The following is a 16,551-nucleotide window of genomic DNA, read 5'->3' as shown; positions in this document are numbered from 1 at the left end:
GTGGGCTGTTAGTGACTTTGTAACAGTGGAAGACTTAACCCTATCAGAAGATACCATCTACCCCTCTAAACGCAAAATGGGGCCAGGCTTACTACAGTTTCATTTTAAGAGATTACCCCTGAGAATCAAGTTCAACTACAGTTTATGCCTAAAGCCCAGCAAATGAGTGTGCAGTATATCTTAAGTATATTAAAAAAAATCCTTGAATGCCAAATGCAGCTGAAACACCCCAAAGGGGATGAAAACCTTATAGCAAATTTATGAAATATTAAGTCTCACGAATTTATGCTATGTTGAGAATAGCAACACAACTCCTCCTAGAGTGGTTAAATGTCATACCACTAAGTTTAAAGACCCAGATACCCCTCCCAATTAACATTTTTGTTTGAAAACTAACTCCGTTTAATTTGAAATTTCCTATTGCTGTGCCAATTACATTTTAAAACTTTTTTCCTGTGCAGTTTAAACGCACTGTCTTATTTGACACACAAAGTACTATTAAAAACAGCCCAGCGTAGAAAAAAAATGTTTTTCTTTCTTCAATATCAAGCACCTGGCAAGTAAATGGAAGGTTCCTGCAAAGACTTAAAGGCTAATAAAGACATTCCTCTTTCTCCCTGGGGATTCAAAACACAGTTATTTTTATTCCTCTTTTTAAGCCTATGAAATTACATCATATTTTCCCTTTGATTTACACTTCACATTATTTTCTGCACTGTTCCTCAATTTTATAATTCACTAATAATTAAAACTGCTGTTGGTTTGACTATGAAATAGCAGAAGAGAAAATACCTGGTATTACATTTCTGTTTACAAAATAGGACCATTCATTATCTTCAGTAAATTACATACATATTATGAACTATAAATCTAAACATTTGCAATTTATGATAATGCTTCAACTACACAGATCTTTGACCAAGCTCACCAAATCTTCAAGAACAACTGCCTCAGGAGGATCTCTACCAGGGCGTAGTGACAGAGGATGAAAAGAAGAGCTTTGTATTTGCTCAGTGTTTGTCGGCTTTCCTCCACAGACACCAGCATTAGCCTACAACACGGGGTCAATTAACTTCCTCAGCACTTCATGCTCTTTAAGCCCAAGGAAAGTGAGAACAAAGAAAAGAATGCAGCTCTGTACATGAGGCATACCTCCGTGGAGAGTTAGTGTGAAACAACAAGCACATGGTGGCTTCAGAGTATTCTCCTTGGACAGTCAAGAGCTTTAGAAAAGCACTTTTACCAATACATATTTACTGAGAAATTTGAATGTGTGAATCCAAGAAAAATGGAGTACTTTGAAAGAAGAGCTTTGAAACCAATGCATGTCAGTGACAAGGATGGACTGCAAAACATTCAGCCAACGAGAAAGACAGATGTATTTAATGTTGATCTTCAATTGCAATAACAGTTGAGCCTGTTGTGTTCAAGCTGCTGGCAACAATACTTCTACTGCTGCTCAGGATACTGTTAGCCTTTTTTGCTGGTAGGGTGCAGCGCTGGCTCATTGACAACTTGTTATCCTCACAAGTATCCCAACACCCTTCCTGACAAACCTGTTCTTTACCTAGCCTGGCAGCCAGCAGCATTCACTGGTCCACAGGACTTTTCCTGTCCACTTTCATTACTCTGCATGTCCCTTTGCTGATCTTGACAATACTCCTCTCTACTCAGCTCCCCACGCTGCCAAGGTCCCTCAGAAAGGCAGCAAGACCCCCTCTCTAACAGCCACTCTTGCCAGTTTCATACTGTCAGCAGACCTGCTGAGGGTGCACTCCATCTGTCAGGTCATCAGCGAAGATGCTGGCTGAGCTGCACAGGCCCCAGCACTGTGCTCTGGCATAGACCCGTCTCGGAATGCCAGCACTTGGTAAAAAACTGGTCAGAGACGGAAAACGTCAATGGGTTTGCGTCTAGTCCATGCATCTACCTCAGGTGCATGGACTGCAATTACTTTTGCCGTGTAATATCTTTGCACACTATTATGTACATGCTTAAATAAGACTGCACAACAGTAGTCTAGGATCTCCAATACAGTCATTCCCTCACAAAGCAGGTCTTGCTTCTAGGATCTGCAAGAAAACAATTCCTGTCCGCCTAAACGGTGGAAGGGACAACCCCTTCCAGGGCACAGTTCTCCCTGTACACCAGCAATACACACTGATGTGCACACAGACATGCACGTGTGCACGCATACACATATACACCATTCCCAAAGCTACATAATCTTCTTTCAAAGCTAAAAATAATGCAACCTTCCTGCTACACAGAAAGTAAGGTAGGTTGACTTTTATTTTTCACTTGCTTTGGGCTTATTTCCTTTCTTCTGTAGCAGTCAGGACATGGGACCACTTCTGTATACAGCTAAAACCATAAATAGTCAAATTCTGCTGTGAGCAAATAGTAGTCGAACATTTAAAATTGGGCAAATTGTACTGTTACATACATTCCTGTGTTGTGTACACAACTGACAAATAAAGGTAACTTAACTTCATCCACAAGTCATCAAAAACTTCCCCAAAGCTAAAACAAATGACAGTCACAAAGTTTGTTGCTTACAAATGACCCCATACGTATCGCTGCTTATCACCATTGTCTACTACAGTCAGGAAACTAGGCACAGTTTTAGCATTTTATAGAAGTGATCACATTTGGTTAGGACCAACTAAGGCAGAGAAACTGAGTTACTAGACGACCCTTAATTTTAGGGAAAGGCTTGCTTCTTCTTCCACTAGGAGCAGGAAAGAAGCTACTAGCCAAGTTGCTTTCCAACATACTCTTCAGACTGGTCTCAAGAGCTAGCAGAGTTCTGCCACCAGGAGGGAACACACAGCTGACTGAATGCTCATCCTGAAGGTGTGCAACACTGCTGTACTGTAGAACATCCTGTAGAAGGCCAGGAAGAACTGAAATCTTAAACTTTGTTAGCCTGTCAGTCAGCCTTATGAATACTTTCACAGACCTGGCTGTGGTGTAGAAGAAATACTTCTCTACAGTCTTCCTTTTTGCCTCTTCCAACACAGCCCCAGCTTCTCAGCAGTCTCACAGCAGAGAAATCGATTATATTATCAAGTGGCTCACCACTACAACTTACTTCCTCTTGAACAGTACAATATTTCCCCCACTTTTGTATTTCCTGAGAGCACTAAATGTGAAAGGAAAGTTAACATACTAGATAAAGTCTCCCAAAACTTCATGCTCGTTTTGTTACCAGAAAAAAAATGATACAGAATTTCTTACCTGCAACAAATGACCGCTTTACAGGAGAGTGCCAAGTCCAGAAAGCTCTGCCTGATTTCGAATGAAAGGGCATACTTCAGTGTATGGCCATCAATAATCAAAGCAATGTCATTTTCCTTGCCCAGTGACTCCCCCAGACTGGTACAATGCTGAGTCAAAGAAGCCCTTGTTGCCTAAGAATCAAACAGAAATAAATCATGTTTCTTCTTAATATAACAAGTGTATCTAAAATGGTACAAGGCATTTCCAGACTAGGCAAGGATGCATAGTACACATGCACCAAACCAGCACTGACACGATTTAGCATTTCAACAGGACCTCATGCAAGGACTCTAGGTTGGATCACACATCAATAAAAGCTGCATCAGCTTGATGAGAAACGTATGCCTTGTTCCGGTGGCACCTCTGCTACCCGCTCCTGAACAGCACGTGCCCTCAGGAGTGTGGTATGTCTTCTTACACTTCAGAGCAGTTAAAACCTAATGCCCTTCTTGCCTTCCAGCTCCATCTGAAGTACTATTACTTGTTCAAACCATCTTCCCTACCCCAAAGAGGTTTTCACTGACAGCTGCTGCTGGGAAAAATCAAGTGTTCATGATACACCACTACCCCAAATACTTCAACCTTCCCACCGCCATGAAGTTCATGTTTAAAGCAGTCAGTTCTAGTCCTGTGCAGGGTAGAACAACTATCAGCCCCAGCTGAGTTAACCACAGCTATATGGTTCGAGAAGTTTCTCATGATCTTAAGTGTATACACACTTTTTGAAAGAGAAGGTCTAGATTCATGGAACATGGGATAGCAGAATATGAAAAGCAAAGACTTCAGTAGCCAGCAACTCATATACTGCTTTTTAAGTGATAAATTATCACTACCTGCTGGACTACATTATTTTCCCATTTTTCTTTTTGTTAAAAAAAAAAAAGGCTTATGCAAATGTAACACCTTTGTTTTAGTAAATCCTCACTCAGTTTCTCACCTGCTTTCTCCACTCGAACCAACCAAAAATAGAAGATGCACTCATGGTCATCTCAGAACTATGCAGCTTTACACTGTGCTAAACCAAGTTTTACACATCCTTCTACTTACTGATATTTAAAGGTACTCAATTTACGATCTTTCAGTTGTGGTCTAAAGGAAATATATATATATATATATATATATATATATATATATATACACACATATATATTTGCTTTATAGAAGAAGAAAAGCCACTAGAATAGAGTTATAACTGTCAGAAATGAAAATGTGTTATTTATGTATCATTGCAATCCACTCATTGTTTTTATAGACGCAGACTTCTCCAGAGGATTATAAAGCCACAAACTGTTGTCAAGTGCTGTATTTCATATTTGCATCTCCAGTTTAATAGAAAGATGTTAAAAAAATAAAAATAAAAATAAAATAATGTAGCTAAACTAGTTCCTCTGGACTACATATCTGCTGGTCCTGAAGAACACAGATTACATGAGCTAAGGCCAGCACTCACGTGGAATCTGGATTTTTCCCCTCTACGTTCAACTCACAAAAGAAGTTAGTAGCTTTGCAAGTGGCTGAACAAACTAAAGATGTACACAAACCTGCATACAGGAACCCCCCAAACAAGGATGGCAAAAGTAGTATTTAAAGTTACATTTCTATCATGTCACATCCATCAGAGTCAAAAGTTTCAGTTCCATATTCTGCTGCTGAAATAGCAGGAAACAAGTTTATGCTCCTAAAATACTTTCATTGGTGATTTTTCCAACATCTATACACGAAGGAGCGAAAAAAAAAGCAGAAAGAAAAAGTTTCCTTGTACTACACGTTCTTAATTCCTTGATTTAAGCTTTCACATGCTGTTGCTGTGCGCTATAAAAGAACAGAAAAGTCATTCAGCTTCTGTGAATACAGTGATGAAAAACTATGCATATAATTCTGTTCCTCCCACTGTAGAAGGTTAGATGACTATTTTACGTAAGGGGTGCCAGGTATAAGAACGTCAATAGAGCATGCATGGGAAACATGCTTGGTATCTACTAGGGTTTTCTACAGGATATTTCTACAGGATCTGCACATCCTAGAGTTCACAGCTAGAAACAATAGTTGGAAAAAGTAGATCTTGAGTTGTCCAAAATGTCCCACAGAAACCCTTCCTACGTGGATTTCATCTTCCAGCTGAGAAGCGTTCTCCCATATATATCGTATCCATAAATACTCCTGTTCCCCTATGCTTTCCCAGCCTGCAGAAGAGGAAATGTCTGCATTACACCTCACATTCCATAGGCATGCAGAAGCATCTTTCATCTCAGATTGTTCCATGTTGTCCACTACAATGCATTGCTGCTTGTCTGCAGTTGGCGCAAGACCACCACAGTGACATACTTCAACTCATACTGAACTCCTGAGAAAGCTCCTTTCAATTATTTGGCTAATTAAAACAGCCACAGTATTGTAAGCTCCCACAAAAGCAGTCTATTAACATACAGATGTGACATCTTAGGACTGGACAAATGCTTTTGAAGAGAACCCAGTAAAGAAATGTTGCAGGTTAACCTTGGCTAAGGGCCGGATTCCCCCCCAGCTGCTTAAGACCAACCTGCAGTTTCACCACAGTAACCCAAAGTACTTGGGACCCTTATCACTCCCATGAACGTTTTAATGAAATAACCAGCAATAAAAGTGTTCCTTTCCCATTGATTTCAGTCTTTTTGAGAAGATTTATGCTACGGGGGGATTATGTAAATGATCTTTAAATGCATGTGTTCATAATGTCATGGTAAAGGATTTTTTCCTTTGTCTTCTTACTTCCAGCTCAAATAAAAATGGCCTTGTTTCTAGACAGAAAAATACACCAGAGATTGAAATTTAATTTTTATAATGTTTTTCATGCATGGTACTGACTGAGCTTCATCTGACTTCTTTCAAGACAAACAACCACCACAGTGCACTGAGCTCCAAGACTGAGCGTGCTGTGGTGATCAGAGACTACGTATTTTTACATGAGTAACACTTTCAATAAGAAAACTAAGTAAAAACCAAGTCTGACATACATCACAAATCTGCTGAACATTACAGCACTTCCAAGCCAATGCCAACTCTCAAATCAGCTATTTCAGAAGATTCTCAAGGTTGACTAGATCAGCTTCACAACAATAAAGACAATAAAATACAACAGAAAAATAGCTATAATCAATCAAAAGAGAAGCTCCCCATCATGTCAGTGGCCAAAGCCAAACAAGGAACAAGACATGCAGCAGGCACATACCAATAACCCCCAAAAAAGCCTCTTCAACCCCAGCAGTTGGCAGCTCAGGGAGGTCCTGAGCCAGACTGGGCCTGTTACAGAAGAGTCCTCGATCTTGAGTTTCCATCCAGAACTGTGGGAAGTGAATCAAAAAGCCAGCGAGGGGAGAGACGTGACCTCATCTGAGAGTAAAAGCAGGATGCAGAACAGTGTGTAGGCAAGGGAAAAAAAAAGAAACACTGGAAATGGAAACAATTTTGGGTGGTGAAGAGGTTGAGAACATAGTCAAAACAGTACTACTGAATGGAAAAGGAGGAAGAGGAGGAGGAAGAACAGGAAAAGAGGATCAGGTAAGTGGAGTGACAATTACATGACTTGACTTATTCAGGGTGAGACAAGCGGGAAGAGAATTGGGCCACTTCCACACAAAAATGAAAGAAAAAGGGAGCAGAAGCTGCTTTTCAATTTATTTTCTCTAGCCCCACTCATTTGCATGTATTCCAAACAAACTTACTGTGACTCAAACTAAGAAACTAGCCCCAAATAGGAGACAAATTTGCAGATTAAATTAATGAGTATGACAACCAACTGTACAGGGTACTGTCAGCACAGGGCAGCTATTTCAGACACAGATTACATTCTGCACTTTCTTCATTACAATAATGAACGTGTCAATCTCTCCTTCCCCATTAAGCTGTGAGGGATTAGATTTATGACTTCGCAGCGTGCTTTATTTACACTGTCCCTGAAAAATAAACACAAAATAAATGACTGTGCTTAAACCGTAACAGATCAGTCCAGGAAAAACAAGGCTATGTCTTTGGGGAAGGACAGCTGTTGTGTCTACTTCAAGAGCAGCACTGTGGAGTAACAGCATTCACAGAAATCCCAGCGATGGTATGGGGTGCACTGTAGGTAATGTCATCAATAACAGAATTTTAACCCAAGGACTATTGCTCTGAGACCTTGGAGTGCTTTTATTCCCCCTTTCACTGCTACCTCTCAGTCATGCTCTAGCCTTTCTCTTCCTCTCAAATGCAGGGTTAGCCCCTTTCTTCTCAATCCATTCACAGGACAAAGAAAAACCTTCTCTGACTAATTCAAGCAGAGGCAAACAGTCCCTGCCCTAACTCTCTGTGTAGCGCTGTGAAAGAAGTCACACTTCTCTCACTGTCTGGCTGGCAAAAGTGCCAGCCCTTTGGTGCTTTACAAGAAATTCCTTCATTTTCCATTGATTCTCCACCTGCCCCAAAGCATGATGAAGGACTGAGGCAAACCATCTGCTTGTGCAGAGGAGGAGGAGAACTAGAGGGCAGGCGCAACAGACTTATTCAACATCCAGTGTCTGTTGCCCAGAGAAAGCAAGAGCCAAAGAAGGCACGCAGCAACAGGATGACTTCCAGAAGGTGATGTTTCTCATGAGATGACATTACTAGCCTCTCCACAACTTGGTATTGTGGCTATGCATATATATGCCTTATCTCGTTCATGCCCTGGTCATGCCCATATCTTACTCATCTTGCCTATAAGATGTCACAGAATTAGTAGCAGGTTTAATACACCACAGAAAGCTACAAAGAACACATGACTTACCAAGCATCCCATTTAAACTGCATTTTGTAAAGCTCTCCATAAACATGTGCGTTGCTAACTTACAACCTCATAGCTGACACAGTAAAGAAGCACTGATTCCTACTTGTGTTCCTTCCAACTACTTACAAATGTTGTTCAAAAAAAAAAAAAAGCCTATTTACTGATCCTGTAGACCACTGCAATTAAGCAAAAGAAAGCAGCCCCAAATCTCACTGGGTATATTACAGACTTCCTCAGTAAGCAGATGAACAAACATTTGGAAACCGTGGGGAAATACATTCTTCCATGGGCAACTCATTACTGGTAACTACAACAGAAATCTCTACTTTGATACCTAGCTTTTACTCTGTGTTTGACATCAAGGGATAACTTTCTTCTTTGAGTCACATCAAGCAGGAATAAATCAATCCTATACCAGAAGAAGCATGACAGAGGAGAAATCAATACTAGTCCTAATAAAGTGCCTGGATAAACTCAGACCTGTGGAGTATCACTGCAGTTTTTGGTGAATATCCATCAAGAGTAAATGGAAAGTTTGTCAGCAGTTCTGAAAAAATAGAATATTACAAAGCATCGCAACTATCCACATTGAACTTGTTCCTCCCCTCCCTCAAAACTTCCTTTATACCCACTGTCCTGGTTTCAGTTAGGACAGAGTTAATTTTCCTCCTAGTAGCTGGTAGGGTGCTATGGTTTGGATTAGGATGAGAAGAGCGCTGATAACATGCTGATGTTTTAATTGTTGTAGAGCAGTGCTTACACCAAGCCAAGGACTTTTCAGCCTCTCTCTGTCCTGCTAGCGAGCAGGCTAGGGATGCAGCAGGAGCTGGGAGGGGACAGACCCAGGACAGCTGACCCAAAGTGGCCAAAGGGGTATTCCATACCATCTGACGTCATGCTGAACAATATATAGGGGTGGCTAGCCGGGGGGGGGGGGGGGGGGGCTGGCTGCTTGGGGATAGGCTGGGCATCGGTCAGCGGGTGGGGAGCAATTGCATTGTGCATCACTTGTTTCATACGCATTATTAGTAGTAATACTATTATTATTATTGTTATTATTATTTTGCTGTCTTAATAAACTGTCTTTATCTCAGCTCACAGGCTTCACTTTCCCGTTTCTCTCCCCCATCCCAGAGAGGGAGGGGGGAGGGTGAGCGAACGGCTGTGTGGTGTTTAGCTGCCGGCCGGGTTAAACCACAACACCCACACAGCATCCAGCTGCTCCAGGGAATCCTAGAGAGGGGCCTGCCAGTCAGACCCCATTATACTGGCATACCAGACAGATTTCCCCACTCACACACATTAAAAATACAGATACCGTTTTATTTAAAGGTCACAACCTGATAAAAGTCGTAAGGACTAAAAGGTCTACCGGTTTAGTAGCCCTGAGCACATGCTTAAGCATTCTGTTTAACCAGAGCAACATCACCAGTTTAATTAGAGCTTTACAAGGGCATAGGAATCCCTTCACACACAGCTACCAAGTAAACGAGAGCTTCAGAGCACATGAAACAAGGATCACGCTACAGTCAACTGCAGAGCTCCAAAAATCTGAGGAAGCTAAGGAAATTCTGTTACTTCTCCTCTACTTCTGTGCATTTGATACTACTGAGGGAAGGGTTGGATTTTGATTCTAAAAATATCAGCAATTTGAACTCACCCAAGTGTGTTTAAGGGTTAATGTGTAAGGGTTAAGGCGTGAAAGCCTTCACGCTTGAGTTGAACTCAAGACACAGAGGCGTACTCCAGAACAAACCTACCCCATGTGCTTTTCCTGTTTATTTCCCCATTTCCATTTTAACAAGTTACAAGCACAAACACAATCCACTTACTTGCATTACTGTCTTAAAAACAACCTTGCAGATTTTACTGTTCTGTGTGTGCATACTTTCGATCCAGAAGATGGAGTAACATCATTAGCACACTGTTATAAATCTCCACAGCAGAATGTAATTTGTTGATGGGCAGAAAATGAAAACATCCTGAAGCAGACTTTGTGTGGTCTTCTCTCTGGACTGCACTCAGAACCTAACAAATTTTTTAATGGTGTGTTTGTATATTCTCGCTTTCTAAAGCCTCAGAAAAAACACCTGCTATGCCCAGCTTTGTATTTAAAGGTCGACATTGACATAAGCAAACTCTACAATTTCCCACAGTATTATTTTTTAATTTAACATAGCAAATACTAAAAATCATACCACGATGCCTAGAGTTAACTTGGAAGTCAACGAAAATGGAGTTAACTTCATGAAGCTCAGCTGACTTCACTGGAAACAAGAGTTGACAAAAACAGGACTGGTTATCAAAAGAACTACATGGGCTATGTAACAAAAGCTTAAGTGTTCTTATTTAGAGTTTTTTGTTTTATTTTGTTTAACAACAGCACACCATAGAGTGCATTCGCTCCCATGGGAGCTTGGGAAGTCTGCATGCTACAGTAAGAAACATCAGTGGGTGAGGCAGTTTGGTATCCAGTACGAAACAACAGCATCAAATACTTGCCAAGAAAAAATAAATCATTTTAAAAGCCTCGGGTGCAAAAGAATCTTGCAGAATAACAACTCTTCCCTAAATTTCATCTTACAAAACAAGCTGATACCCAGAGAGAAACTGGACAACTGCTGTAAGATGAGCTATAAATCTCTTCTTCCCCTTCCTTCCCTGCTATTTCCTGGAAAGGCTTACAGAGCCACAGAGATGATAGCACAGGACAGAACTGAAATCTCACTTGTGCAGCAGCTACGTTCACGTTTCATTCTATGCACAGTATGATGTATGAACCACAAGGCAAGAGGTCTTGGAAAGAAAACTAAATGGCAAGGAGCATGATGCAGACAGACAAGAAAGCCTCTTCATCTAAAGCAGGGAAGGACTCACCCCTGGATCTGTAACCTCAGTGAGCCAAATATTCAGCAAGGATAAATCAATCGTACGTTCTGGCCTTCTCTGGCCTCCATATTTTACATTCCCCTCCTGCATGCTCTCCTCCATCTCAAAGGAATTAAATCCATCCTCACAGAACATGCTGCTACAGTAAGATGTTAAGCTAACACTTAGTTTAACTGTAAGGTAAGTCAACTACTTGTTTACATGCTATCTCTATCATAAATCTAGAAAGTATTGCTAGCTACAGCATTTAAAGATTTTCCAAGTTAGCTTCTTCCATCATCCTGTAAATCATGTCCAAACCCCTCTACGTCCATGTGATGATATAAATCACACCATCTGCTAAGCCACTGTTCGGGAACACAGCGATGTGCCAGCTCAACATATTGCACCCAAACAAGAAGTTGTTTTTACTGACTTTTGCTGCTTCATTCCTAAGAGCAGATAGTTTGAGTAATCACATGTATCAATTACTTTAATGTACTGAAAAAGAAAGTTTTAAGTCAAAATGCCTGCCACGTCCCCTGACCCCTGGTTAAATGTCTTCACGGAGGACTTCACTGCATAACCCCCACTCAGGATAACACTTGCCAGCCCTACTTTATGTGAAATTTTTCACTGTACCTTGATTGCAACTTAGAAGAGTCTTTCATTTCAAACCGTCTGGCTGCTGTACCTGAGGGATCTGTAAGGACGTCTGGCAGAATCGGGATAATGAACGTACAGGCAAGACAAACTGATGTCGAAACCAAAGCTGGTGAAACACGATATAAGTATTTAGAGCAACACCTGTTGGGCAGAGGAGTCACTGGAAGTGCTTTCCACAATAAATAGCACATGTGCAAACGCTCACCTTGGAACCCCCTCTTCAAACCAAGGAAGAAATACCACTTCATTTCTAAAACAGACACTTACTTTGGCCAATGTTGCAGGTTTTGGCATCTAACTCAAGCAGGAGAGCAAACAGGTCTCTGAAAGCAGACAGGCAACTTCCAAAGACCTGGCTATAAGCAGGAGTGCAAAGGACATTGCCACAAAGCCTGGTAAAGAACATTTCTTGAGTAGAGCAGCAAGCTGCAGGATTTGTTAGCCAGGACCCTCTGCCTCCCCTCTTTATTCATTTCCTATAATATATCCACCTTCAAAAGGCTAATTCTATGTATTGTTTTATCTTTTTAAGTGCTTCAAGTTTAGAGTTAAATTGTATATGTAAATACATTGCAGTGTTTGCCAGGTGCAGTGTCACCTGCTTATATACGACTGATCCAAAAGCTGTGGTTTATGGCCAACTAAACAAAAACTCAAAACACAAGAAGAACCTGATACATGATATGAGAATATGCATGTCCTAATACAGTCTACTCTACAACAACATGGACTTCGTGTTCTACTCACAAAAATTCAGACAAGCATTTTCACACTTTCACAATGAGAAGGATCGGCATCCAAACGGCATCTAAGGGCATCCAAAAAGCTACCTCGGCCTTCTCCAACCCTTAAAACTGTGCCACAATGCCAAAAAGTAAACTTCACAGTGGTATGGACAGCAGGCTATGACTACGTGGTTAAACAGGGCCACAGATGAGGCAGTACCTGTGTTGAACGGAGTAGGCTCTATTCCTGTGCCGTACTTTCCAGCTGGTGGTTTGGCTTTTTCACCACAGCTTAACACTTAATTCACAAGCAGTTGTGAACCACTGACTCCTTTTCTGCTGCCCATCTTGTGTTCATGCAGCTGAGCACTCCCTCCCGACAGCAAGATCTCAAGTCTCATCTTTTTACCTGCATCCGATCTCTTTCAGGCCATTCTCTTGAGAAATCACTCGAAAACCCAGTCCAAAAACCCCAACAGACACAAGCAGCCTCACGGCTTGGTAGCATCTGCAAACTCATTTGGCTGCCTGAAGCATTCAGCAGCGTTTAACCAAGGATTACCCCTGCTTGACTAAAGAATTTCCCATTTACAGCCGACTACTTCCAAACCAGTTTTTGAATATAATCCACTTAGAAGCATCCTGCACAGTGACCAATGTTACAAATCACATGAAGATGAGAATTCAAGACGAAGTGCTTACATTTATTAATGTCCTTCCTGCCGAAACCTGAAGCACTATGCTTTACACAAGAACCACTTAACCACTATCAATGACATACCACAAACTTACCTCTGAAATACAACGCATCCTCTGCAACACCAATACACCTCCCTCTGTGCATCCTCTGCTCAGGGAGCTGCAGAGAGCAGGGAGGTCACCTCTCAGCCTCCTTTCCTCCAAACTACACAACCCCAAGTGTCCTCAGCCTCTCCTCACAGGACATGCCTGCCAGCCCTTCTACCAGATTTGTCACCCTCCCTTGGATGCATTCAGGTGCCCTAACATCCTTTTTATATTATGGGCCCAAAACTGCTCACAATATTCAAGGTGAGGCCGCACCAACACTAAATACAGTGGGACAATCACCCTTATGACTGGCTGGCTGCGCTTTGCTCAATGCACCCCAACATGCAGCTTTTTTTTGCCCAAAATGGACGCACTGCTGGCTCACACTGAGCCTGCTGCCACCAGCATCCCCAGGTCCCCTCCTGCTGAGCTGCTCTCCAGCCTCATCCCCCTGCCTGTGCCTGTGCCCAGCACTGCTCCGTCCCAGCTGCAGCACCCACCCCACACTTCCCCTTGTTGAACTTCATGCCAGTGATGATTGCCCAGGGTGCTCCAAGGTATCCAGATCCCTCTGAGAGGCCTTTTGTCCCTCCAGAGAGGGACAGCACCTCCCAGCTTAGTATCATCAACAAACTTGCTAAGGATGCTTTCCACTCCTGCATCCAGATCACTGATAACACCACCGAACAGGACCGGCCCCAGCACTGAGCCCTGGGGAGCACTGCGAGTGACCGGCTGCCAGCCAGGCATAGTCCACTCACTACAGCCCTTTGAGTTCTACTGCTGAGCCAGTTCATCATCCATATTTATTTGGTATATACGATAATACATACTTGTATTTGATAAGCTCGGATACCACAACTTCACACAAGCATTTCCAGAAATACCTCATCTGTTTATCCAAATCCATTTGAAAGTAACCTCACCACGTTTGCTTGAACTGCAACATATAAAAATATTATGGAAATATAGAGCATCTTGACAACGTCACTAAGAACATGAGGCAAGACAAAAATCCATTCTTAAAGCACAAATGACTTTTCTCATTGCTTTTACTCAGCAATACCTGTGTATTTAATTGCAAGATCACAACGCTTGATCAATATGATCTCCTATCACATGCCAAGAAAAACATCTATATGAAGAACCCACAGATATTAGATGACTGCACTGAGATAATTTTTATAGTTTAGAATCTAACTACAAGCTGAAATCTCTTCACAGTAAGCCGAGTAATCTAAAACATCTACATACAGAATCTTTAATCTGGTTAGCAAGTCTCAGATTATCACATATAGACCCAATCTTTGACTAAAATTAGATAAACAGATGATATCAGTAAGTCTTATGTCTCCAGTGGCAGCTGAAAGCCCAGATGTACTGGACCATCAAAAGGTATAGATAATTATAGGATGTTTTCAGTTTGATAACAAACTGGTTATGTAGGAGCCTGGGAACTTAGCAAATAGGGAAGAAAATGTACCCCGAAGGCTCCTCTGTCCTGTCAGCAGTACATTCATCTCCGAGCAAACTCCATACAGTTCAAGAAGAATGAAAATGTTCTTTCACAAGCAGTGTTTGATGACAGAAGAATCATCTCCAAATATTTCAGTCAGACACACCAACTCAAATACACATCCTGCGTCACGAGTTGTCAGACAACCTGCAAGTCAGGTAGCTTGAGACTGCTGTAAGCAGCAGCACTGAAGAGCTGAACACTTCAGCACTTACCCATGCAGTCCAAGTCCAGGCTGATGCAGAGTGCCAGATGACTGCATCCTAAGCTTAATACTCTCCGTGAGGCAATGGGATGTCTTGATCACGGAGTACACATGAAATTCCCTCTAGCCCATGAGCTGGGGGCTCAGGCCGTGGGAGAAGACAAGTAGGAAGGAAAAGAGGCTTTAACCTCTTAACATAGAAAAACTGACTGAAGATTTCACTAAGCAGTTATCTCACTATCTCACAGATGAAGTTTCCTGGCAGTGCACGCTGCCAGAAGTGGTCGTTCTACCATTTTAGCTTCCTGAAATAAAGCTGCTGATTTCCTGCAACAGTACTTTTTTTAGATGAAGAGTAACACAGGTACCTGGAATAGCATCTTCCAAACATCGATCTCCACTGCAAACCCTCACTCAAAATGATTAAGATTTATTTCTTTTAAAAAATCTCACCATTCTCAGCCCAACAAACTGGCATCCCAACCAGACATCCAGTGTCCCACGACTGCCAAAGGCCCCATCCTGAAAGCCATGAGCCTTTTGCAATGCTGCCCTTAGCGCTCCAAGTGCCAAGCTTGCAGTACAAGAAACAATTGTAGAAACAACTGCTGTCAAAATGACAATTCATCATCATCGTTCTTCAAATGCCATGAAAGACAATACCGCATTTGTTCAGTTTGACATTATTTTTTATTATTTTAACTTTAGCAAGAAGCACACGTCCATCCTGGGAAGGCTGGGGATTTCACATAGTGTACTAAAACCCTGTTCTCTTTAAACCAAGACCAGGATTAGGCTGATTACAGCATTTTCATTTACTTCCAGAATGCTCTATATGGGACTGTCTACTGCTATCCATACATATTAGACAGTTGACCACAGAACAGTTAACGATATACACAAGATAGCTTGTGACTCATACTACAGAAAGCACAAGAAAGAAACTCTTGTTCTGCACAAACACATCTGTGTAATTATTACAAGCGACTGTACTCTGCCAAGAGGAAGCTGCCTGTTAGTTTTGCTAACAAGCTAGAATGCCTTAGTGTCTTTATGTTTTGATATTTTAGCTTTATTAAATGCATTCAGCAAAATAGGCTTTTTGTTTCAATTCCTTCTACTTTCAACAAACAAGTCCCAGTTGCTTTTTCTCTTTTCAGTAAAATAATCCAGCTTCCCCGAAGCAGGAGCAAGCTCTTGTTTAGAGTTTGCATCTGCCAAGTCATTTCCCAAAGAAAAGCTAACCTCTCAGCTGACCAGCTATCTTCAGGTCAAGATACCACAACCTTCTGCTTTAGATCATGAAGGTATGGGATTCTGTGCTGCAGAGTCTTAAACATATGATTCTGTATTAAACTTGCTTAGTACACTCCGGCGACCACAAACTACTAAGGAGAACTCAGCCAAAAAAAAGATGACACTGCAGCTAGGGCATAAAATTTAGCTTATAGCTTACTACCAGGAGAAAAAATAGAGGTATTAATCTATATATGTGTATAGAAATACCTATAAAGCAGTGCTTATTTACAGTATCACCATTATAATACCATGGTAGGTATATAATATCATTTGTTGATATAATATATAATTATCACCCTGATTCAGTGTCAGTAGAAAAACTTTTCTACCAGGAAGACAAAGAACAGCCAATAACATAGCCAAGAGTATACTGAAGAAGTTTTACCATTGCTAACAAACACAAAATCCATGTTCATTAACA

General features: G+C 41.5%; 1 protein-coding gene across 9 annotated transcripts in view; it reads right to left on the bottom strand.

The window, feature by feature from the left end:
• The window catches only part of ATP8A2 (ATPase phospholipid transporting 8A2), a 328,555-nt gene that overhangs the window by 199,499 nt on the left and 112,505 nt on the right, over positions 1–16,551 (bottom strand). For all 9 annotated transcript variants that reach the window (XM_040543949.1, XM_040543951.1, XM_040543954.1 and 6 more), the window contains one exon: positions 3,241–3,413. In XM_040543949.1, coding sequence (XP_040399883.1) covers positions 3,241–3,413 — 173 coding nt within the window. The remainder of the gene's footprint in view (positions 1–3,240; positions 3,414–16,551) is intronic.

The sequence above is a fragment of the Cygnus olor genome, chromosome 1 (genome assembly GCF_009769625.2).
Source record: "Cygnus olor isolate bCygOlo1 chromosome 1, bCygOlo1.pri.v2, whole genome shotgun sequence".
NCBI classification, from domain to species: domain Eukaryota; kingdom Metazoa; phylum Chordata; class Aves; order Anseriformes; family Anatidae; genus Cygnus; species Cygnus olor.
This window is presented reverse-complemented; position numbering and strand designations above follow the sequence as displayed.